At 45.1% G+C, this 24058-nt stretch overlaps 1 protein-coding gene across 1 annotated transcript in view; it reads right to left on the bottom strand.

The window, feature by feature from the left end:
* The window catches only part of Gna14 (guanine nucleotide binding protein, alpha 14), a 175152-nt gene extending 152154 nt beyond the window's left edge, over positions 1-22998 (bottom strand). The window contains exon 1 of the mRNA NM_008137.4: positions 21848-22998. Coding sequence (NP_032163.3) covers positions 21848-21971 — 124 coding nt within the window. The 5' untranslated portion in view covers positions 21972-22998. The remainder of the gene's footprint in view (positions 1-21847) is intronic.
* Between the last annotated feature and the right edge of the window lie 1060 nt (positions 22999-24058).

Genomic DNA, 24058 nt, shown 5'->3' with positions numbered 1-24058 from the left:
GGGAACTTACAGAGCCTACCTCCAGCAGGAAGACAGGATATCAAGTGAGGGAGGGGCTTGCCATCCCACAGTCAAAACTCTCACCCACAATTGTTCCTGTCTGAAAGAACTGCAGGGATAGAAATGGAGAGGAGCCTGAGGAAAAGAATGTCCAGTGACAGGCCCAAAGTGGGATCCAGCTCAAGGGGAGGTCCCAAGGCCTGACACTATTACTGAGGCTATGGAGTACTCACAAAAAGGGACCTAGCGTGACCGAACTACGGAAGAACCAACAAGCAGCTGAAAGGATCAGATGCAGATATTTGCACCCAACCAATGGACAGAAGCAGCTGACCCCTGTTGTTGAATTAGGGAAGGCTGAAAGAAGCTGAGGAGAAGGGTGATCCTGTAGGAGGACCAGCAGTCTCAATTAATCTGGACCCCCCAAGATCTTTCAAACACTGGACCACCAAACAGGCAGCATACACCAGCTGATATGAGGCCCCCAACACACATACAGTAGAGGACTGCCAAGTCTGTGTTCATTCAGAGATGATGCACCATACCCTCAAGAGACTGGAGGTCCCAGGGAGTTTAGAGGTCAGGTTGAGTGGGGGTGGGGGCATCCATGTGGAGACAGGGGGTGGGGAGTAGGTGTGGGATGTGGAATGGTAGAAGGGTAGACAGAGTGGGGTGGGGGAGTAAAATATGGAGTGTTAAAAAATTAATTAATTAAAAACACAGGTTGATCTCGCAGAGGACCAGGGTTTGGATCCCAGCACCTACATAGTAGCTATAACCAACCATAACTCCAGGTCCAGGGGATCCGATCTCCTCTTTTGCAAGCAAAATACTTTAGTGAATGATCCATACCTGAAGTCACAGTCAAGGCCAAGCGCACAAAACTCTGGTACAGAATGGAATTGTCTTCAGACATCGTATATGAAGTAAATATGAGCCGTAATTGCACCTTCATGTCAAGACTTGACTTCCACCAACAAGTTATAGTACCACACATATGCAAATATTTCCAAATCTGGAAAAAGCCCCAAATCTAAAAAAATTCTGCTTGTAAGCATTTTGGAGACTAGGACGATATTCTACCTGTATAGACAAGAATTTCAAAAATTACCTTACGTCCTGCATATCTTGAATCTGAGATCTAATTTTGTTTTCCTTTTAAAGTTAACAGCCCGGCATGACAGCACATGCCTATAATTCTCAAATCTGAGAACATCCTGGGCTAAGAGTGAAGTTAAATTCATTAAAGTGTCAGCAGAAGAGTTAGAAATGGTGGTCCTAAGAAAGCAGAAGAAACTTCGAGTGAGAGACTCGTCAGCAGAAATCAGGAAGTAAAAAGATACTCTGCCACGGCGATTAGCAGTGAGGCAAACACTGATAGAAAGTGGGGTGAAGAAATAAGGGATGCTATGGGATTTAAAAACCTGCCTGGGCTTCAATCATAACTTGTGAGTCCCGGTTTAAAGCTCTTTCTGGTTGATTGAATTTTGTGAACCCCAAAGAGGCTAAAGAAAAGCAAGATGTGCCAGCATCACTTCGGTGCTTAGATTTTCACTTTTAAGCAATATTTCCATTTCTTACTAAAATTAACATTTTAAAAATATTGGGGATTCAGAAGTTCTTAAGATGTGCAAGTGTCTTAAATGCTTAAATGAAACTTAACGAATTTAACAAATGCCCTAAACCATTTAATAACTATTGACTAATTCAGTGAATTATTAAGTGGCATCAATTATATTACAAGCAGATTGAAAAGTGATCAAGGAATTAAGTGAAATCCAGAGTTACTGATTTTTAAAGAATTCTAAATGTTAAAGGAAGTTAAATAGGTATTTAAGGGAAAGTCTTTAAATTTTTAATATTTTTCGATTTTAAATTCAATTAAACCAAATAGCTATAAGTGTTCCTTTGCTCCTAGGAAACTCTTTCAAACCCTTCTAAACTGTACTTCAGAAAACCAGCAAGCACATGATGGTGTGGAGGATGGGCGAATCAGAGGCCCACAGCCAGGAGCATTATCCTGATTCGCTGGTCCATGTTAGATGTTGCTTTTCTGTCTTAGAATGTCTTGGGATTTGGAATGAATTCCTGGATATATCATTGAGTATTGAGAATCTAAGAGGACAGCTGAATTAACAGTATTTTTTTTTTTAAGTACACTATCTGGCAAGTTGTTATTACAAAAGAGCCCAAACCTTCATGGCTTCTGGGCTGATAGGACTAGGTCAGTTCATGGTTATCAGAACCATGGTGGGTCTTTTCAAGCGGTGCCTTCTCATTTCCTGCCCTACTTCCTCATGGTGAAAACAGCTGCTGAGCTCTTAGTACTGTGACCCTCTCCTTCCCTAGGAGGGAAGACTCACTTCCCATTAAGGAAGCAACTCAGAAATTGCCTACATTGATTCCATTGGTATCCCAGTGCCTGTAACTTAGCCATACCACTACCTCTTAACGTCAAGGAAAGCTTTGAAATGGAGTCTTTAAGTAGGTGTGCCTAGATGAAAATCTGAGTATCGAAGGAGGAGGAAGTAGTGGATATCTGAGTGACATTTATGCTTCCTAAGCCACTCTTACTGCTTAAAAGAAAGATCAAGTTCAGAGTGTTCACATGCCTGCATCAAGAAAATGTGATCACCCAGGCAACATGGTGCAAGCAATGAATGAATGCTTCCTTTGGAATATCAGTTTGTCATGCAGCATCGGAGCGTAAGGAAGTTGCCATTCGTATAAGTGGAGAGTCGGCCATGAATGTATGTTTATCCTATTAACAGATGTCTTAACTCACTATGCTCTCTCAGTTCTTTTTAAACTCAAAATGTCCTTTCATGTATACAATACTAGAAATGTCAAATGACACTGTATTGTTAAATTTTGAAAGTATTTAGGGAGTCCAGCCACTATACAAAGCACTAAAGTCTTCTGGTAATTAAAAGCCCCTCATCTATAGAAGTTTGAATGCAGCAGAAAGATGGCTAGTGAACAGAGCCTACTCTAGAAAGCTTTTGCTTTTTTAAGTTAAATGTGTGGAGGGGAGTGGGGTATGTGCATGTGAGTGCAGATGCCTGTGGAGCCCACTAGAGGGCATTAGATCCCCTGGGGCTTAAATTACAGGCAGATTTGAGCCACCAAATATGTATGCTGGGAACCCAACTCAAGTCCTTTGAAAAGTATTCCTAACCACCAAGCTCTATCTCCAACTCCCAAAATTTATTTTTAATTTGTGTGTGTGTGTGTGTGTGTGTGTTCGTGTGTGTGTTATTTTTGCTTTTGTAATATAGAATGTCCCATAAAGAATATTCTGGGAGCCTTAATTTGGACTGGAGGGTCAGTGGAGACTTCTAGGAGGAAGAGATATTAAGATGCATTCTGAAGATGCATGCCAGTTAGCCAGACTAGTAAGAAAGGGGTGTGTGGACTGAGGTTGATAGATTGGCATCACAGAAGGTGGTGTGCTGGGGGAGGAGAAAGGGTTTAAAAGGTCCACCAAAAGTTCTAAGGTCAAAGCTAAGTCATTCTGGGGACAATGGCGGAGAGACCATCAGAGGAGAGATAGAAGCTCACCAGGGCTATATGCAGCTCCATGTTTGGTTTTGTTTGGTTGGTTTGTTTTTTGTTTTTGTTTTTGTTTTTGTTTTTCGAGACAGGGTTTCTCTGTGTATCCCTGGCTGTCCTGGAACTCACTTTGTAGACCAGGATGACCTCAAACTCAGAAATTCGCCTGCCTCTGCCTCCCAAGTGCTCGATTAAATGCATGCACCACCACAGCCTGGCTCCATGTTTGTGACCATAGGTAATAAGGAGACAGAAAGGTCTATATCAGGAAAACAGCAATGTCACATGTGTCTCTAATGGGCTACTCTGACTGGAGGCTATAGACTGAAATCCAGGCTGGGGTGGAAAAAGTACACAGAGACAAGGGGTGGAGGAAAGCAGTCTAGGACAGCAGCAAGGGGCACAACAGAGATTAGATACTTGCATAGACTTTGTTGAGATGTTTGCCCTGGGAGACAGAAACAAGACCGTGACCAAGACCAAGACTCTGAAGTCAAACCATCTGAGTTCAAACCCCAGTTTTACTGTGAGCATTGAGCTTGGTCCCAGGGTCTCAGTTTCCTCATCTGTGGATTGGATAGGAATACAACAGTAGTATCTCAACTATGCATGAGGAGGAATAGAAAGTATCACTCATTTACGATGCCCAGAATAATGGCCACATAATCCTTACTGCATTATCAGTCAGCCCCATTGTCAGCATTACAGAAAACAATAGATTCTGGTTTGAATAAGTTATTTCAGACTAAAGCAACAGAAGACTTAGAAAAGTTTCTCAACTACAATTCTAGTTACATATCAAAGTCTTACCACATATAGTCACCAGGGAAAATATCTATGGAGACACAGAAAATACATTCCCCAAACCTCATCTTATTCCTAAGGGCTTGGGCTCAATTAAGCACAAATACATATGCAAAAGAGCAGTTATAAAAAATATTATACATGTAAAATATCTTCAATTTTCTTATTGTCCCATCTTCAAGGCCTACCTCAGGTCATCTCAAACCACAGAAATCTCCAGCTTCAGGAACGAATTCTTTGCATCACTCAGGAAGGATTTCATACAAGCCAGTTTAGAAAAATAAACACATATATATGTGTGAGTGTTACATATATACTGCATGTATACATATGCATACATATGTATACATACTATACATATATATATACAGTATATATGTATACTATATAGTATATGCATACACACAATATATATGTTGTACACACTAGTATTTATATGTATAATATTATATAGTATATATTATTATTTAAATATATACACACATATGTACATATGTATGTATCTGTGTATGTATACACAGCAATGTTTAAGCTCAGTGCTGGTGGAGAACTGGGGCTCAGGGACCAGCATCGTCCTCCATGTAGAGTTCAAGGTTTCATGTGAAGCTTTTCCTAGGCTCCTCCACTGCCTGGATGTGACTTCTCCATAGTGGTTTAGATACTGACGACCAACATGTATTGGACTGTGCACACGTGATTTCTCCTATTGTGGAGTCTTCTTTATATGCCAAACTCTTCAACAAAGCAACTCTTTCAGGTCCTATGTGATAAGACCACTTGAAATAGATCGCAGCAGGCTGATGGCTCAATACAATGGCCTATTTTCTAATCGAATTTTAGTACAAGAAAGATCTAATCAAATCAAATCCATGTCAATATTAGAGCGGTTTTACTATTTTTATATTTCTATTATTGGTTAGAGAAAACCAAAAAAGGGAAAGAAAAAAAATTCGTTTCGCATTTTATCTATTCAAAGCACCATTTTTGAGTTTGAGGTGCCTTGTGCATTTATGTGTCCTTCCTTATGATGGTGTTTGTCTCCCTGAAAGGCTATTATCAAGCAAGAGCATGACTTAGAGTCAATGCTGTCACAGAAACCAAGAAATTGAGCATGAAGATGGAGAACTCAATGAAGGAGGGTAGAAACGGGGCTACTCCTCAATCTGGGCTTTGATTCCAAGTCACTAGTGGCCACCCAGCCCATTGTCATCTCCTCACTCATCCAGATCCTCCCTACCAAACAATGGGAAGGAGCTTTCAGACTGTATTAAGAATTAAGATTTGTGGGGTTTTTTTATGACCAATAGAATCAAGGATGCTACAGAGCTGTGAGTGTCTATGTGGCCAGCATCTAGGCTGTTCTGTGTATGCAGCCCTGCTTGGGCAGTCTGACAGGCACTGTCTCACTACTGTAAAGATTAGATGATGCTTCTGGTTTGTCACCTTTGTTTATCTGATTCTGGTTAGTAGTGCAATTAGCTTACATTCCCAATTCCATGCTCATGGGAAACACATTTAAAAGATAGGCGAGTTCCTGTAGGCCTTATGCACGGCAGGCTGCAGGGAGCACTGCTGTGGAAGCACCTGAGTCATGGGATGGTGATCAACATGGCAATGCAGAAGGGGCCTTTCAAGAAAATGAATCTTACCTTCTCCTCGCATTCACTAAAAATCATACAAAATATGACATTACCATAAGCCACTATACTTTGAAAAAAGCATGATTATATGAGAAGAAATAATCAACCAAATATTCCATGTGAGTGGGTTTTCAAAAAGAAGATAGATAGATAGATAGATAGATAGATAGATAGATAGATAGATAGATAGATAGATGATTGGTGATTGATAGTGATAAAAAGATGATCAATAGATATATCTCAATTGTTCTAGAATATGCTTTCTTGGCATTACTAAGTCATTCTAGGAAAAAATGTCTATGGGCTACAAGAGCCATTGCAAATTATGAGATTACAGCTTTTTAGGCATATATCAAAATGCCAGGACCCACAAAAATATGAGTGCTTCAATGGTACAAAGATAAAAACATGTGTGTGTGCTTGCTCTTTCTTCTTGGTCATTGCCTGGCAGCTGAACGAATGCAAAAAAGGGGCCCCATATATTGCCTATCTCATGGAATTCAGTGGTACCAACCCATAGTCCCAACTTGGGAGTCAGAATCAAGAGGTTCATAAGTTTGAGGAGAGCCTAGATGATTTAGTTAGGTCTCCAGAAAGGAAACACAACAAAACGTCCCACTCTGATTCTGAGGCCCTTTTATCAAGAGAGTGAAGGGGAGAATGCTTCAACTACAAGATAGTTGATCCCTTGGGCAGATCAATCACTGATGCTTCTGGGTTGTCTATAGACATATTGACTTTGGAGTTCCAGTGACCAGCAGAGGCTGATCAACTCACAAGATCCAAGCTGAGGATTTAAATTAAGCCTGCACAGGTACTGGGATCACTCGGAGGGCTTATTAATATATGGATTGCTGGCCTCAGGCCTCAAGTTGATTCAAAGAGCCACAATGCAGACTGCACGTTGGCACTTCCACCAAGGACGCAGAAGGTGCTGATGCTGGCCCTGCAGCCCTGGCGAGTCACAAGTGGAGAACTGTCTGCTGGTAGAAAACATGTTGATAGAACTGATACAATTTATGAGGTCACAGTTCATCTTACAGGTGAAGGATGGCTCTAGGTTCAGAGACAATGTCTTCCTTGTGGTCATAAACTGGTACTCAGTCTCTTTTCCTGCACACAACATCAACTTAAGTCTCTGGAGCTTAAACAAGTGATGATTCATCTCATAGTTCTGTACCCCCAGGAGACTCCTAGAATGTTTCCCTGTCACAGGCAGGCTAGCTGTGTAACATTGGCCCTATGTGTCTATAATGGAGCTAAGAAGTTCCTGTTGTCGATGTCTGTCCAACTCCATCTATTTGAGATAAGTTTAGATCCACAAACACTGCTGTTATATTCAGTGTAGTGGCATACCATACGGGTTCATAGCTGAGAAGCCATAGGCTGTCCCATACAGCCTACTGTAGAGCAAGCTATCCCATGCCATTTTTGGGAGCTTCTCAGAATGTTCACCACCATTTGGTAATTGGTGTCTGCATTCCCAGTGGACTTGCTTACTTTTCTCCATGAAGGAACACCAGCAGCAGAAACAACAAGCTGTTGGTCCTCCTGCTCCAGCAGGCAGCAGGATGGGAAGCAAAGGGGCCATGGGTTCACTGCACATTTAAATGCTCCCAGAGCCCAAGTTCTTCAGGAAAACAAAACAGTTCCATTAAGAAGAACAGGGTCACGAACTAGGCAAATTCTTTTCCTGGCTCTAGTCCTCGATTTCTAGTCTTATCATTTCCCAGTCCTCTTCGCTGTTAATTGCCTCTCCCTGCCAAATTCCAAGAATACTGCTTAGTCCCCTTTGTATTGATCCTTTTTGTAATGGACTCCATAAGCCCAAGGAACATGCTAGAAGGGAGATAGTAACAGAGAAGTCTGGCTCGTCTGGCTCCTCTGGCCCTGAAACTTCTGGCTGTCTATAGCCAAATGTATATCAACTTAACCTCATCCAAAAAAAAAAAAATCTGTGAGCAGGTATACATAGGGAAAAATAGACATAAGAAATTAATTTTCATACCAGCAATCTCCCTCTGTAAGTTTCTTAAATATGCTTTTTTGAGTATATTGGAACCTGCTTGGCTATCTCATCATTAAAGTTGCTTCTGTCTTACTGTGATTGACAGTAAGTGACAGCAGGGACCATGCACATAGGAAGCACCTTCTGTGTTCACACTCCAGAAAGCATCAGACTAGACTGCTATTCTTTGATACTTTTTTGTTTTCTTTTTTAAATAAAAATTATTTAGGGAAAAAAACACTGAAAATAATACCAACTTATTAGATTTGTGTTCTAGTTTTATTACTAAGCAACAAAAGTCTTAACAGTTATGAAGACTTGATTTTTCTGTTTGTAAAATGGGATGTCTATGAGTTTCTATTGCTATGATAAACATTATGACCAAAAGCAACTTGGGGAGGAAAGGGGTTATTTCATCTAATGCTTCCAGGTACCAGACTATCATTGTGTGAAGTCAGAGTAGGAACTCAAGCAGGGCAGGAACCTAAAGACAAGAGCTGATGGACAAGCCACAGAGGAGGGCAGCTTCCTGTCTTGCTCTCGTGACTTGCTCGCTCTGCTTTCTCCTATAATCCAAGACCACCTGCCCCAGAGTGGCACTGTACAGTAATTTGGGCCCTCTCACATTGATCATTAACAAAGACAATGCCCTCTGATCCTTTCTCCTATAATCCAAGACCACCTGCCCCAGAGTGGCACTGTACAGTAATTTGGGCCCTCTCACATTGATCATTAACAAAGACACTTGCCTACTGATCAATCTTAATGGAGGCATTTTCTCAACTAAGATTCCCTCGTCCTAGGTATGTCTAGGAAGATATGTTTGTGTCATGTTGACAAATATCAACCAGCATACTAGACATATTAACAAGAAGTCCTTGAAAAATAGTTGATATGTTATAGTCAGTGGCCTGTACAGGCTCTGATGTGCAGAGAATTGTTCCAGCTTGTTCGTGATCACGTGGTCCTGTCAGGAAGGATTCGGAGACTGGACAGCATAGCCCTGGTCTCAGGAGTTTGTGATCTAATTAATGGATGAAGGAACTGCAGGTCTGTTTCAAGATGGCCGCTACATTGCAACTGAACTGGGTAGTGGAACCAAGCAACTAGGAGCTGAGGCTGCAAAAGCTGCTGACAGGGACCAGCCCTGCTGAGGGATGAACTCTGAGCAGAGATGTGAAGATAAAAAAGATACAGTTAAGACAGGAGAGTGGGAGTGGGAAACAAAGGCGAATGCTCCAGGCAGAAAAAGAAGCAAGCTCAGAGAGTCAGAGGCAAACAGCAACAAAAAACTAGGTTGTTTTCAAAACCAGAAAGTAGGTGAACCTTGGCCTGAGGATGGTGAGCCAGAGAAAGAAAAATCCATGCTATTTGCATTCTGAGAGGCTTTTGGGAACTTACTCTAAGGCTTTGAATTGCATCGGTGTGATATGATCTAAGTTTCGGATGGCCCATGAAAGGCAAATATGGATAGCAATGTCAGGGGACACCGCAGAGATCCAGGAGGGCTGTAACAGCCTGGGCCCACAGCTTCAGAAGTTCAGGGAAGACTTTAGTGCCAGAGACAGGGCTGGCAGTGGCTTGTGAGAGCGTCCTGGGATAGCAGGATGCATGTGTCACATGTTTATATCTCCATAAAATAAACACACAATAAGAAAGAAACACCAGACACGATTGCAGCACTGTTAACTATGCCTTCAGAGTCGAAGACATCTGCTTCCTTTCCATCCTCTGCTTCCGTTGTCTGAAGGTTTCTATCAGATTTTTCTTTCAGTTTGCATTTACCAACCCACTTAGACTTCCTTCTTCCTTTATGAAAGCCTCATATCTTTGCTTTGGACCTTTGTCATTTGGGGCTGCCTGGCATCTGAGCACCCATTATTGGTGGGAGGCGGGGAATTCCAAAAGAGATAGACACCATCTCAGGTCTCTTTGTGTGGTAGAAGCTCAAGACTGGCACACGGTTATTCAACCAGCACTGAGAGTTTTTATTTTGTTTAGTTGGAGATGGGGTCTCATTGTGTAGCTGTGGTGGTGTGGATTTCAATATGCTAACCAGTCTGGGCTTGAACTCACAGAGATCTGCCTGTATCTGCTTTCCAAGTGTTTAGATTAAAGGCATGTGCTGTCACCTCTGGCCATCCAGTACTGGAAGTAAATAGCCAGGTGATAAACATCACAAAAGTAATGACTCATTCTGTTGAATTATTCATATCATCCACTCAATGTGTTTGCTATTCAGTTAATAGATGAGGAAGTTAGATTAATTCAAGGATGCTCTATAGCATATAGAACTTAGATCTTAAGCCCAGCAAGGCTGGCTCCAAAAGCATGCCCCAATCATCAGGGACACTCCCAGCAACCTAGTGGTTGGGTCCAATCAGATGGCCTAGAGTTTTGAAAAATGATACAAAGCTACAAGGCTACAGCAACGGCCACAGTTGATGTGCAGAGCTGCTGGGCAGCATAAATGTCCAGTGCAGCACTAGCAGCAGCTACAGGTCTTGTGTCGAGTCACCTGGCTGTTGGCGGCAGGCTGGCCTGATGCCAGGGCTCTCTGTGTCAAGGCCTTCTTGGAGCCTGACATTTTGCTGAGTCTGCTGTCCAATTTTCATCAACTCCCAGTTTTCTACTTTCCTCTTAGCAGATTATTCTTCTGCTGAAATGATCTGCAAGCAAGAACCCTGGACAGTGCTGTTAATTTACACAGCAGCGGGCAGCCAGCCAACGTCATGAAAGTCAGGGCTCCTGCAGCGGCCATTGCATCTTCTGACCTCAGTCCCACAGCACACCTCTTTCTGATGACAGTGTGCACAGTCAAGGTTAATGTATATTGGTGACTGCCAGGACTGGAGTAAATATCCCGTGGCCAGGATTGGGGGTTCCAGAAGGAACACTGTCAGAGATGCACCCCGTGCCTTCCCTTCCACAGGGGAAGGAAGTCAAGCCAGAGTACTCTGTCACTCCAGGAGGCTGGTGGGGCTGAGAAAGGTCATCTACACCAACCATCCTGGCTAGTGCCCTTTGCCAATCTTCATTTGTCAAATCTGGGTTTAACTCTGTGAGACTAAATTCCACCATCATCTTTAGAGCACAGTATGTTTGCTACAGAGATTGCTAGAATCCCTTTTTCTGTGCTTGCCCATAGCACTGCATGTCACAAAGGGAAATTTGTACAATAGTTGTTGTTTTTTTTGTTTGTTTGTGTGTGTGTGTGTGTTGTGGTGTGTGTGTATGTGTGTGTGTGTGGTGTGTGTGTGTGTGTGTGTGTGTGTGTGGTGTGTGTGTGGTGTGTGTGGTGTGTGTGTGTGTGTGTGTGTGTGTGGTGTGTGTGTGTGTGTGTGGTGTGTGTGGTGTGTGTGTGTGGTGTGTGTGTGTGTGTATGTGTGTGTGTGTGTGGTGTGGTGTGTGTGTGTGTGTGTGTGTGGTATGTGTGTGGTGTGTGTGTGTGGTTTGGTGTGTGTGTGTATGTGTGTGGTGTGGTGTGTGTGTGTGTGTGTGTGGTGTGTGTGGTGTGTGGTGTGTGGTGTGTGTGTGTGTATGTGTGTGTGTATGTGTGTGTGTGTGTGATTGAGGAGATATCATGGATACAGATTAAAGAAAACTATTATGTAGATTAGAAAGCATCTTTCAACACTGGTGTGTGTGTGTGTGTGTGTGTGTGTGTGTGTGTGTGTGTGCTTGCATGATGTGAGTATATGAGTACAGGCATGTTGCACACCATGGTGCACACAAGGAGATCAGAGAATAACAGCAGCCAGCAGCTCTCATCTTGCACCTTGTTTGAAGCAGAGTCTCTGGTTCACAGCTTGCCAGGCTGCTTGGCTGCCAAGCTTTTACAAATTCTTCTGCCTCTTCCACACTGTAAGAGTGCTAGAACAGCAGACACACGCACGGCCACACCTGCCTTTACATGTGTTCTGGGGATTCACACTCCGATGCTCATGCTTGTGCGCCACTGAACCTTCTCCCACTGAGCTCCCACCCCACTCCCCAGCCCCCGCACCCGCCAGCCAGGAAAGTGTATTTGAAGGTAGTAGGGGCATTGAGAATAAGAGCATTATTTTGTTGTCTTTCTCCAAACTTCATTGATAGTCCTTCCTAGTTTGTATCTGCTCACAGTAAGATTCATTACAGCCTCAAAACTTGCATCTCCTAGTGCATGGTTTAAAAACTTAACTCTTTAAGACTTTGGTATTGGGGACTGACAGACTGACAGATTTGATGGTTTTTGTCTCAAATCTTAAAGCATCTTAAAACTAAGGGGAAAACCAAGTGTGGTGGTGCACACCTTTAATCTCAGCACTTGGGAGGCAGAGACAGGCAGATTTCTGAGTTCGAGGCCAGCCTGGTCTACAGAGTGAGTTCCAGGACAGCCAGGGCTACACAGAGAAACCCCGTCTCGAAAACCCTAAATAAATAAATAAATAAATAAATAAATAAAAATAAAACAAAAACAAAAAACCTAAGAGGAAGTTTTTCACTATCAGTCATCGAAGTCCTTGCAGAAGTGGCTAGTGGCTAACAAAGTGGATACAAGCTGGTCCTGGAACATCTCACTGTGCCAGGAAGATTGTCACAATGCAATGGGGGCCATCTTGGAAGGGATTTCCTTGCACAAATCTTGTACACTGAGAGAACTAAGTGAGTCCCCATTGTAATAAATAAATAAATAAATAAATAAATAAATAAATAAATAAAGACAGAAGCAAAGAGAGTCAAAGGGAAGGCTCCTAAGCAGTATGCTAAGTGCCTCCCAGTGAGCACCGGGAGACTCCCAGACACAGAAGATATTTTCACAGCCATCCCATAATACCGTTAACCAGCCAGGAATTTAAAAAAAATGATCAGAAAATTGAGAAGAATATTTTAGTATACGGGAATGTAACTTAGGGATGGAAAACTTACCTAGCCCATGCAAGGCCTGGGAGGGGGAGGGTACAACAAAGGACATTTTGAGAAGGAACAGTGTGGTTCAAGGGGCAGGACAAGCAACATCTTGACCAGGTAGTCAAAGTTAAAGTCATCAATGAGAAGCAGATGGCCACCATTTACCTCAGGTGTGTCCCTTTGGGACAGAACACTTATGTGGCGTTCCAGCCAAGAATGCCTACCCTGACTATAGTCATAAAAGAATCAGACAGAGCTTAAACAGTTGGTTTGAAGAGGAGAGAGAAATGTGTTCTTCAAAGATGCAATGTCATGAGAACCTGTAAAGTGTTCCAGTTAAAGAAACAAAAAGATATGAAAATCGGACATGATCTCTCTGCTGACATTGAACCCTGGCTTGGGAGGACATTGCCACTTCAGACATTCTTGGGCTGATTGACAAACCTAGGATATGAGAAACAGGCTGGGCACAAATATCCTACCATGGTTAAACTTACCAAGGGTTCACAAATGGACTGTGCTCATGTAAGATCTTGTTCTGTTTTAGGAACATGTCATGGATGTTGATAGAGGAAAAGGCTACAGTGCGTACAACATGCTCTGGAGAAAATGCACAGGAGAAGAAAAGGAGGCACAAGTTATACAGAAAGCTAATTAGGAAAAGAATATACCTGAGTAGTTTGTAAATTCTGTGTGTCTATAAGTGTGTGTGTGTGTGTGTGTCCTTGTGTGTGGTATGTGTGTGAGTGTTTGTGATGTGTGAGTGTACGTGGTGTGTGTGTATATATGTGTATGTGTGTTTGTGTGTTTGGTGTATATGTGTGTTTGTAGTATGTGAGTGTGTTTGTAGTACGTTTGAGTGTGTCAGTGTGTGTGACTATATGTGTGTGAATGTGTGTGTATGGTGTCTATGAGGATATGTGTGTGAATGTGGGTGTTTGTGAGTGTATGTTTGTGTCTGTGGTAAACGTGTGTGTGGTATGTGATCTGAGTGTGCGTGTTTATGGTGTGTGTGAAAGTATGTGTGTGTAGTATGTGTATGTGTGTGTGTGCATGTATTTGTGTATGTGTATGTAGTGTACGTACATATGTTGGTGCAGATGCATGCACATGCAGACACCAGAAGAATATCAACTTTTTTCCTCTATCATTCTCCACTTTATTTTTGAGACAGGCTCTCCTAGTGAACCTGAATCTCACTGTTTCAGCTAGACTGTCGAGCCAATGAGCACTCAGGACCCACCTGTCTTTGCCCCACTACGCTGAGGTCACAGGTGCGTGCAGCCATACCTAGTTTCTTATGTAGGTGCTCGAGATTTGAACTCGGATCTTCTTGCTTACACAGTATGTGTTCTTACCCACTAAGGCTCCTTCAATTCTTATTCTTGTGTTTGTCAGATAGCTAAAGATATTTTCATAGAAAACTGAATGATTTGGGGGGAAGAGAATAGCCCCTTTCACAAAGGGGAATGGGGGGATTTATAGGGATCTCGAGATGTTCTAGATCGAGTCTATGCCTGTGTTTATAAGATTCCCATGTTTGCCATCTGTACACTTAGAGCTGGTAACTTTCACTACATGGAAAATACCTCAAAAGTGTTGTCTTGAAAAGTACAGAGGGAAAAGTCAAAAGGCTGCCCTGGACAGACAGACAAAAAGAAAGTGGGTACCTCCCCTTGCCTCTTCAGAAGTCCCCAGCGTTCTGCTGCATTATGAGTGGAACAGGTCGTCTACCTGGTAGTTGGGGCTTATTCATTGCAGTCACGGAGAAAGCCAGACAATGTTCCAAAGTATGTCTTGATCAAAGATGTTAATCATTGTTATATTAAGATCTATTTTACAGTAAGACCTAAATCACAAAAACTCGATGAAACACCCCCCCCCAAGGGTCATGCATATTTCCCAGATCCTGGGAATATCACTCACTATCCTTACTATCTGTTTTTAGCAGGAGAGTTTGTATTCATCTCTCCCTGGCGTGTGGACCATGCAAGCCCTAGCTTGTGAACAGTCTGTCACTACCATCTCACGGTCCCTGCTTTATAAAGCCCCTCCATCGTGACCCCTGCTCTTTCCCATTCCCCCTGTGCTGCCATGTTGGGGTTGCCATTAAGCTTTCGAGACAATCTTTGACCCAGCCTATTCCTTGAGAAAAGGTTCCTCGCACTGAGCACCAGGCTTGAACTCCAGAGAAGGGACGGGACTAAACCAAGATGAGGAAATGAGGAAGTGTTTGCTATTAAGTTTCTTTTCCTTCTCAGGAAATTCTGTCACCTCTACAAAGAAAGTACGGTGCAGCACTGCCCCTAGGACTCTCCTACCCAGAGACACCAGAATTAGTTTTAAGAGAAGATTTTGTTTTAGTTGATCCAATAACATCTGTTTGGACCCAGACTTTTATTATTTATTATAACTAAGACAAGTGACCAATATCAATTTACAGTCTAGGAAACCCTGAGAGAAACACAAAGCAAAATATCTGTTAAAAAGCTACTTGGTAAAATTTAAACAAGCCACTACACGGCCAGAAATTGGTCAGCCTAAATAGGTGGTGATATCTCCTTGGTGCCTGAAAATTTCCAAAGAGAGGAAAAAAAAAAGGGTCAACAAGAGTTCAAGGCACACAATGTGTCAGGCAAAGATGAAAGGACCACGTTCACAGGCAAGAAATGGTAGATCCAGCGTTTGGAACAGAGGTCGAAACAAAAACTCCATTTTTGACTCCCACACTGTTACTGGGGCAGAACAGAAAGAAGGGAAAGTTAAGGGGACACAGGAGGGAAGCAAGCTTCTTATTCTGTGGTCTAGTTTGTATTTCTGCTGGCCAAGATTCAAGGCCATCAACACAACTGATAGCATCAGAGTTTCCTACAGAGATAGTACCACTCTTCCTAATGACATCTTGGACAAGGATTTTACTACTTAGGGCTGGGACCAGAATGTTCAAACCTTGCATGCCAGCATCTCTCATCTTTAAGCCCAAACAATAGACTTTGCAAAACCACCTTCATTAACAACAAGAATTTATTCTTAATTTATAAATGTAATGTAATTTAATTTGAAGACAGAGTCCCTGTGGCCCTTTCTGGCCTCCAACTTACTATAGAGCTTCTGATATTGATTCTTCTGCCTCCAGGTTCCTCGTGGGACTATAGTTGTGAGCCTCCATCCCCCAGCTAGGAAGACCATTAAGATAAGAGAAATAAATAAACCAACTCACATTTATCTCCTTCATTTTTAAATTTTGCTTAAACCTAGTTGTAAGTCACCCATGTTTGAGTTGTACAGTGTTTTGTTTTGTTTTTTTCTTTTCTTAAGACCTGTTGTGATGACTCATTCGTGTTTAATGTCAATGTAATAGGATCTAGAACATCTTTGGAGAGGTATTTAGATTAGGTTGGTCTCTGCGGAATTAAATAGGTCAATTGATGAGGAAAGACCCATCTTAAGGATTGTGGCACTATTCTCACACTTGGGTCTTAGAGACTGGATACAAAGAACAAGGCTGACTGAGCACAGATGATCTCACTCTGTCCCTTGACTATGGATACAGTGTGACCAGCTGCCTCAAGTTCCTGCCACCAGGACTCTCACCACAATGGAACTGTGGGACACAATGAACCTTTCCTTCCATAAGATACTGTTTTCAGATGATTTCATTGTAGCAAGAAGAAAGTCAGCGTGACATCATCTTCCTTCCCTCTGAACCATGTATTACCCAGTGTCTCTATTTAATAGACCCACTAACTTAGCTTCATTCTGACTTGTCATGAAATACTTTTCTGTGCTGCAGTCAAGGATAGCTTTACCTAAGTGAAGAGCACCAAGAAGGGAATTCACAGGCGATAGCCCCTATGATTGGATGGCTTCCCAACACTGTTGACATCACAGGCTGAATTATACCCTCCTGACAACATTTATTTCTTTGAGTCTCAACCACCAATACTTTAGAGAATAACTGAATTCAGAAAGAAGGTCTTTAAAGAGATTTTATACACACACACACACACATATATACATATATATATATATATATATATATATATATATATATATATCCTTTAAACCCAATTTAACAGCACTAGACTCCCTGTGTGAGGAAGGGAAAATACCAGGAATGAACACTCATGGTGGAAAGGCCAAGGGAGGACACAGCAAGGCTCCTGTCTGCAAGTCAAAGCCAAAGCCTCAGATTAAACAAACCTGTCAGCCCCTTGATCTGTGGACTCCAGCCTCCGACCCAGGAGAAAATCAATTCCCATTGCCTAAGCCTCCCAACCTGTAGTATTTTATCATGGCGGCCCGGGCGGAAGGATGTAATCGACTTAAGTTAAATACCACATTCCCCTTCCTCCCAGACAGTTCCCAGATGAAGTCTATGTCCAAGGTTAGCAGTCCCAGTGACTGGAAACACTCACCTCGCCTCTGCATCAGCCTGTGCATCCCGATTCCTGCCACATTTGAGTTTCTGTCCTGACTTCCTCCAGTGATGAACAATGATGTAGAAATAGGTCATGGTTTTTCGCCACAGCAATAATCACCCTAAGACAATCATTTATGCAGAGACATTGTCTTGGGATCTGCCTCCCATGTATGTGCCCACATGAGGGTAGATGTTTTGTTTGGGTAGAATGGAATAATCCTGCCATCCTTATAGACACACACACACACACACACACACACACACACACACACACACACCCAGCCCTTTCTATGTGGCATTAAAGTAGAAAAAAACTCCTGGTCAAGAGAATAGAATTTCCAATCTGGATAGAGACCTAACATGGGTCAGGTAGTTCACTGGGCCAAGGGACTAGCCAAGGAAAGCAGGTGTGATGGTTTGTATATGCTTGGCCCAGGGAGTGGCACCACTAGGAGATGTAGCCTTGTTGGGGTAGGTGTGGGCTTGTTAGAGCAGGTGTGTCACTGTGAGTGTGGGCTTTAAGACCCTCATCCTAGTTGTCTGGAAGTCAGTCTTCTGCTAGCAGCCTTCAGATGAAGATGTAGAACTCTCAGCTCTTCCTGCACCATGCCTGCCTGGATGCTGCCATGTTCCTGCCTTGATGATAATGGACTGAACCTCTGATCCTGTAAGCCAGCAGGTTTACCTTAAGCCATACCAAGAGGCTTAGATGGAATAATTAGATAATGAGATAATGAGATACTGTACCTTTTCTGCCCAGAATCCCTATGTAGCTTGTAAGTCAGCTCACTAAAAAAAAAAAAAAGTTCTTCCGAGAAGCTTAACTTTGTCTTTTCTTCCTTTTTTAAAGTGTGCTTTCCTTAACTCTTTGGGTTTCTTTTCTCAAAATGTCTCCCATCCCAAATGACTGCTTGCCTGCCATGTGTCTGACCTCCACACCAGCTCAAACAAAATTGCCCTTTCCCCTTCTTTCCTCAGTTCTCCTCCCCAGGGAGCGGCTGAGGTTTTATAGTTTATCTGCCTGGTTTTCCCTTCCCTTCCTTCCCCACCTCCCCCTCCCTCCCCGTTCCCTCCTCCTCTTCCCCACTCTCTCCCCCCTCCTCTCCTCTTTTAAACTAATAAAATCGTCCTCCAGCTTGTTTGAGCCCGGTCTTAAAGTGGGGAGCCCGATGTCCTGTGGATCAGCGTTGTCCAGCGAGACGCTCGGCCTGTACCCAGTTATGGGCTCTCTGTGACCCAAGCCCGCATGCAGTAGCCAGCTGCCGGTGCAGCTCTCCCTGGCCTCTTTCTTGCAGTGATTCCTAGGCAGCCCCAGCAAGGCCCACTCAGTCTGCCTAAGTGTCCTCCGCAGGCCTCGGGATGCTGCAACTGCCTTGTGGCCCTAGGCCTCCATTCCAGCTCTCAGCAAACTCCAGGCTGGCCTGTGGGCTGTTCCCCAAAGTAGAAGCCTGAAGGGAGGCCCTAGACTCCACAGGAGAAGCCTCGTGAGAAGGTAGCCACAGGCCGTGCCAACCATTATCAGACTGTAGTCCCCTGAAGATAAATCTGAGAAACTTCTGCAGTGGTTCCTACTGGGAAGTGACGTCACAGAGGGTCAATGCTGCAGGGCTCTCAGTCCATAAATTACTTTGTTCCCACCAATCTAACTCTTCTCTTCCCCTAGGCTTAAGGCCTCAACGCTAGCAAAGGTGCCACCCAGGCTCAGGACAGGACTCAAGACTGCTGGCACTTCTATCCACAAGGGCATCCCCTGGAATTCACAGCACAGAGCCATTATCTGTCTGGCTGCTTTCCAGCTGCCTCTGCTGAGCCAGCAGGGAGCCAGCACTGTGGGGGGTCCTTTCTTCCCCAAGGAGTTCCTGCTGCTCTCTCTGGCCTGGGTTCATCCTTTTGAGCTCACTGACCTGGGCCCAGTGGTCACCCTGTCTGCAGCTGTAGCTCACTTGAAAGTTTCAGTTTCTCCTTGCACCAAACGGCCTTCGGCTCGGCATCTGTCCTTAGGAACACCACACTCCTTTGGTCCAGCTCCAGCCTCTGCATCAAGGCCCTGGGATTTTTATCTGTGGTCTGGCAAAGATGTCAGTGTGAGGACTGTCCATTCCTTTCCCACTCCGGCTGCAGAGGCCTGTGGGATGGTGAACTCCCACGGACAGGTCTCAGGGGTGAAAATCCAACCTCTGCCTCCCCGATGGTGTACAAGACAGGTATCACCATTTTCCTACCAGTGTTGGTTTTGTCCAGTGTTGTCCAATCAGAAGGAATTGCGACTAAATTCAACTAAATTCAACTTTATCGTCTTTATCTCCTCCTGTCAAGAAAGCACCCTACCAATATACCACCGGCTGTAGCCGGACAATAACGTGTATCCCTCAGTACTGGCCACTGACCCACACTTTTATAAAGCCCAGATCGGACTCTGCTGCTCTATGGTACACTTTAAAGCACCCTTACCCCCAGCTGCAGACACATACATCACTGTGAGAGCTTCTGGGGACAGTAGTCCACACGGGATCCCAAAGTCCCATTTGTGAACTGGGACTTTTATATCGGAGACACCAGACCATCAAATGATCGAATCCAGACACCCCAGAAACTGGTGACGTTCCATCGCATGTGACTTCAGACACAATAGCACATATCCTCCCCTGGTTCCTGAATCTTGTGAGTCACAGCCTCTTCCTTTAGCTTGAGAACTGGACTACACCACAATCCATCTTTAGATGGAGGGAACCTGGGTTTTTAAGCCCATACTTGAAGCTCCGTTAGCTCCGTAGGATTTGGAAGTGAACAGGAAAATTGTCACCATAGTGATGGATAGTCTCAGCTGGGAGACAAGAACAGGAAGTACTTCAGGGAGCCAGAGTGGGACAAGAGGTAGGAAGGCCTGAGGGTTCAGTTACTGACGCTAAATGTGACTTATTTGTATGTCTAGGTCTGTCAAAGAGGCCTATTAGTAATACACTATGGCTCGGCTTGCTACATAATTTGCCTTACAAGGGGCCAGCCTCAGTATAGTCCTAACAGTCCTTCACACGAATCTAAATATTTCCGAGTGAACTAAAGTTTAGTCTGCCCTTGACAAGAGACCGTATCCATCTGAACTCAAATGAAGGCATAGTTAATCATCTTAGTGTTCACGTGATACTCCACACTTGACAAACTGAACTTGATGACAGACTGCAGGGTTCAGCTAGAGTTCCCAGGCCTATTCCAAGTCTGGGTGAACAGCCCTGACCCCAGGGGTGGAAAGTGGCCCTTCCTTCCCATCCCCACCCCACACTCCACCCACTGTAGGAACCTCGTAGGTATAGCTGTGGACCTCAAGCTACTGTCCCCAGCGTCTTTACAGCCTCAGCAAACAGCTTTCCTTGGTGCTTACTCCCCTAATCAGGTCTCTCCTCACTGGCTTATAGTAAGCTAGGAGTCCTTTTGGCAGGGACTTTCCTCTGGCCTTAGAGAAGAATCAGGAGTGTGGAATCTGGGTGGTCAGCCCTTTGAACTTGCAGGTTTAAGGAAAACCAAAGGAGGCCCTTTAAACTCAGCAGTAGCCAGTTACATAGTGGAGGGCTTGCTCGGGTGTGAAGGCAGTGCAGGCTAAAAGCCCTCTCCTTCAGTCAGTCTTCAAAAGGGACTGCTTAATTAAATAATTAAACAAATGGTGAAAGAGAGGACTCCAGCCTGAAAGGACAGAGGAAATGCAAGCAGCTATTTTGGGGGTGGGGATGGGGGTGAAAGAAAAGGGCCAGTGTCCAACAATGGATGGGGGCTGAATGACACTCTACAGGCCAGAAGAAAGAGATCCTTGCCTTGGGGGAATTAATCAGACTTTAAACTCTTCTCTCTTTGTTTTAAAAACACTTCTTCAAAGGCCTTCTAAAAGCCTAAGGAGGCACTGGTAGAGATAGCCTGGACATTGAAGTTAAACTAAGGTGGGCCAAGGGAGACTTAAAGCTACTCTCTTGATGCAGGCTCCGGTGTCATCAGCAGAAGGTCCTGGTGTCAGAAGAGAGAATAGCAGTAGGGGTGTCACTTCCGAGGCGCACTTGCTATCATTTTCCCCTTTTCTCCAGTTTGTCAGTTTCTAGGGTTTCCTCTACAGTGAGGACAGAGCCTTCCCACCATGACCATACCTGGCAGGTAAAAACTATGCTGCACGTGGCCCCTGCAGTCAGACCCTCAACAAGAACCGAACCTAAACTGCGAGGCAGGCCGTTCCCCACCACCCACCAACAACTAAGTTTGGGGGTTCCCGCAGCAGCCGCCTGCTGGGAGCCCAAGGGCAAAAGCGAGCAGGCCCCGGGTTGGGGGGGGGGGGAGAGAAACTGACAAGGGTCCAGGAGTTGAGCCCTGGCCTGCTCTGAGATATCAGGAGTCTACGATCGAAGGTGGCCCAGCTCCCCAGGTGCAAAAAGACCGGTTCCCTGAAGGGACATAGAGAAACTCAGCACGCCACCCGGCAGGCTTGTTGGGACGGGAAAGAGCCGGGACGAGAACACCAGAGCTGCGCGCTGGATAAAGGCGGCCACTCACCCAGCAACAGCAGCTTGAGCTCCCGGCGCGCGTCCTTCTTGTCGCGGCGAAGCTGCCGCTCGATCTCCGCGCTGATGCGCTGAGACTCTTTCTCCTCCGCAGACAAACAGCAGCAGCCGGCCATGGCTTGCCACCTCGACGGAGCGACAGGGACCTGGAGCTTAACGCCCGGCCGCGCGGATTATCCGCGCCAGACGCAAGGTTTGAAGAGGAAACCACCTGAACCAACTATGGTATGGAGAAAGAGGCTCGGATCTCCTAGGCTAACGCTTTCTCGAAGGCAGTTCCGAGGTCAGGCGAGTCCTGAGCGCTTGTGTGGTCCGGGATCAGGCACCCAACCCCGCGCTTGGGAGGGAGAGAAGAGCGAACTGGGCAGTGTGATTGGCGCTGTCTCCAGAAGATGTGCGTCCCCGGACACTGTAGCTGGGTACCCAGGTAGGCAACGCACACCGCGAATCAAAAGTTGGGGCGTCGGTGCTGCTGCTAGAATGGTCTCTCCGGGACTGTAGGGTGTCGCAGGCTAGCAGCAGGTGTGGCCTGGCTTGCAAATAAAGGGCCAGCTAGTCCCTGTTTGCAAAGTTCCGAAAACCTCAACCCGTAGACTTTTGCGGAATGGAAGGTTCCTCCAGCACTGACCGCTCTATGTGACAGGAGGGGGCGGAGCGTCTCGAACCTGCAGCCAAGGCTGCAGGAGTTGCCTGAAGTCCTACCCCAAGCCGACGGTGCCTGGGGACAAAGGATAGCAACAAGAGGCTGGGTCGCAGAGTAGTCTCACACCTGCCTCCTTGGCGGTGGCGCCCTAGTGCAGGCAGGGCCACTTGCCAAGCTTGCTGTAACCAGCAGACACTGGCTGCCAGCCCCCTTCCCGCTGCCAGATCCGGGTTCCGACAGGTGAGGGAGTTTCGTCAACTCCCAGCCTCAGTGCCAGGGGTGGAGGCAGCGCACTAGCAGACCCGAGCCAAACGTCTGCAGCCCGTTCACACACCGCATGCCAGCAGCTAGGCTCAGGCCTCTTTTCCCACCTGAGGCTGAGCTTTGCCCACCAGCTTCTCCACCGCTCACACTTGGGGTTTCTAGACTGGCTCCCTCTGCTTCCCGGATGCCACAACTCAATTTGGGCTTAGTGCAAGCCTTGGGTCAGCTTGTAGTTTGCCTGCCTAGTGCAGATGGGCCTGCTGGCTGGCGTAGGAACTGCAGCTGCCTTCCGGGGTCTGGCAAAAGAGCAAAGGGCTAGTTAACGCCTCCCAGCCGGTCCTACCTCCTGGCACCGGATGAGGGGGCCAGGGACTGGAGGGGTGAAGGAAAACGGCTGGCTGCTTTGCATTTGATGATGGAAAAGACTTCTGTTTGTAGAAAGAGTTGGCACCTTCCCGGCACACCTGGCCAGTTCCCTGCCCAGCCCTGCAGCCAGACTGCCGCCTCGGGACAGCTCCTGGAACTCTGCGTGTGGATGTAGGAAATCTGAAAGAACCCCTGACAACTCAAATGCACAAAGTTTGCACAAAGCAAACTACTCTGATTTTGTCTGTGCAGATTTAAAGGTGCGGATAAGGGATCCTCGGGACCAGAGCAAATCTTCTTTGCCTTCTATTCAAGTTGGCATATGACATGTGCACGGTTACGGAATCAGACGCTAATTCTTCCTCCGTGAAGAGCAATGGAAGCAGAAGTGGGGCGCTGTGGTCATTATATAAGAACTTGGCAGCTAATGTTATCTGGCTGCTAAGTCTTATTTACTTTACAGTTTAAGAAGTGCGGACCAATCAGGCTTTAAAATGCCCTGTATTTTAGTATCCTTCCAAGCATAATTGACGACAACAGTGTCCCCTACTGGAAAGTTTCTGGATTTTTTTTCTCTCTGTAATCTGTCACCCACTTTTCCCTTTAGCTCCTACAGGTGTTGAGAACACCACCATTGGCTCCTCAAACTAACATCTCAATCACGGCTTTTAGTCTTCCACAGATATTAAAACCAGAGCAAATCTGAATTCCAAGTTAACTGGAATAACTGACCTGTTCAGTCTCCAGTTACTAGCCTTCCAAAACAGATCCTGACAGATCGTCCCTGGCGAACTTGGCGGTACCTACCGGAACCCTTGGTACCTACCGGAACCCTTCAGTGTTCCCATTCATTTGATCAAACCCGTATTCCTTGTATAGGACACGGTGCTGAAGAAGTCCCACAGGTTTATAAGCAAAGATCTCTATCTT

This window comes from Mus musculus, chromosome 19, assembly GCF_000001635.26.
Source record: "Mus musculus strain C57BL/6J chromosome 19, GRCm38.p6 C57BL/6J".
NCBI classification, from domain to species: domain Eukaryota; kingdom Metazoa; phylum Chordata; class Mammalia; order Rodentia; family Muridae; genus Mus; species Mus musculus.
The sequence above is the reverse complement of the archived record's forward strand: the minus strand, read 5'-3'. Positions and strand labels throughout refer to the sequence as shown.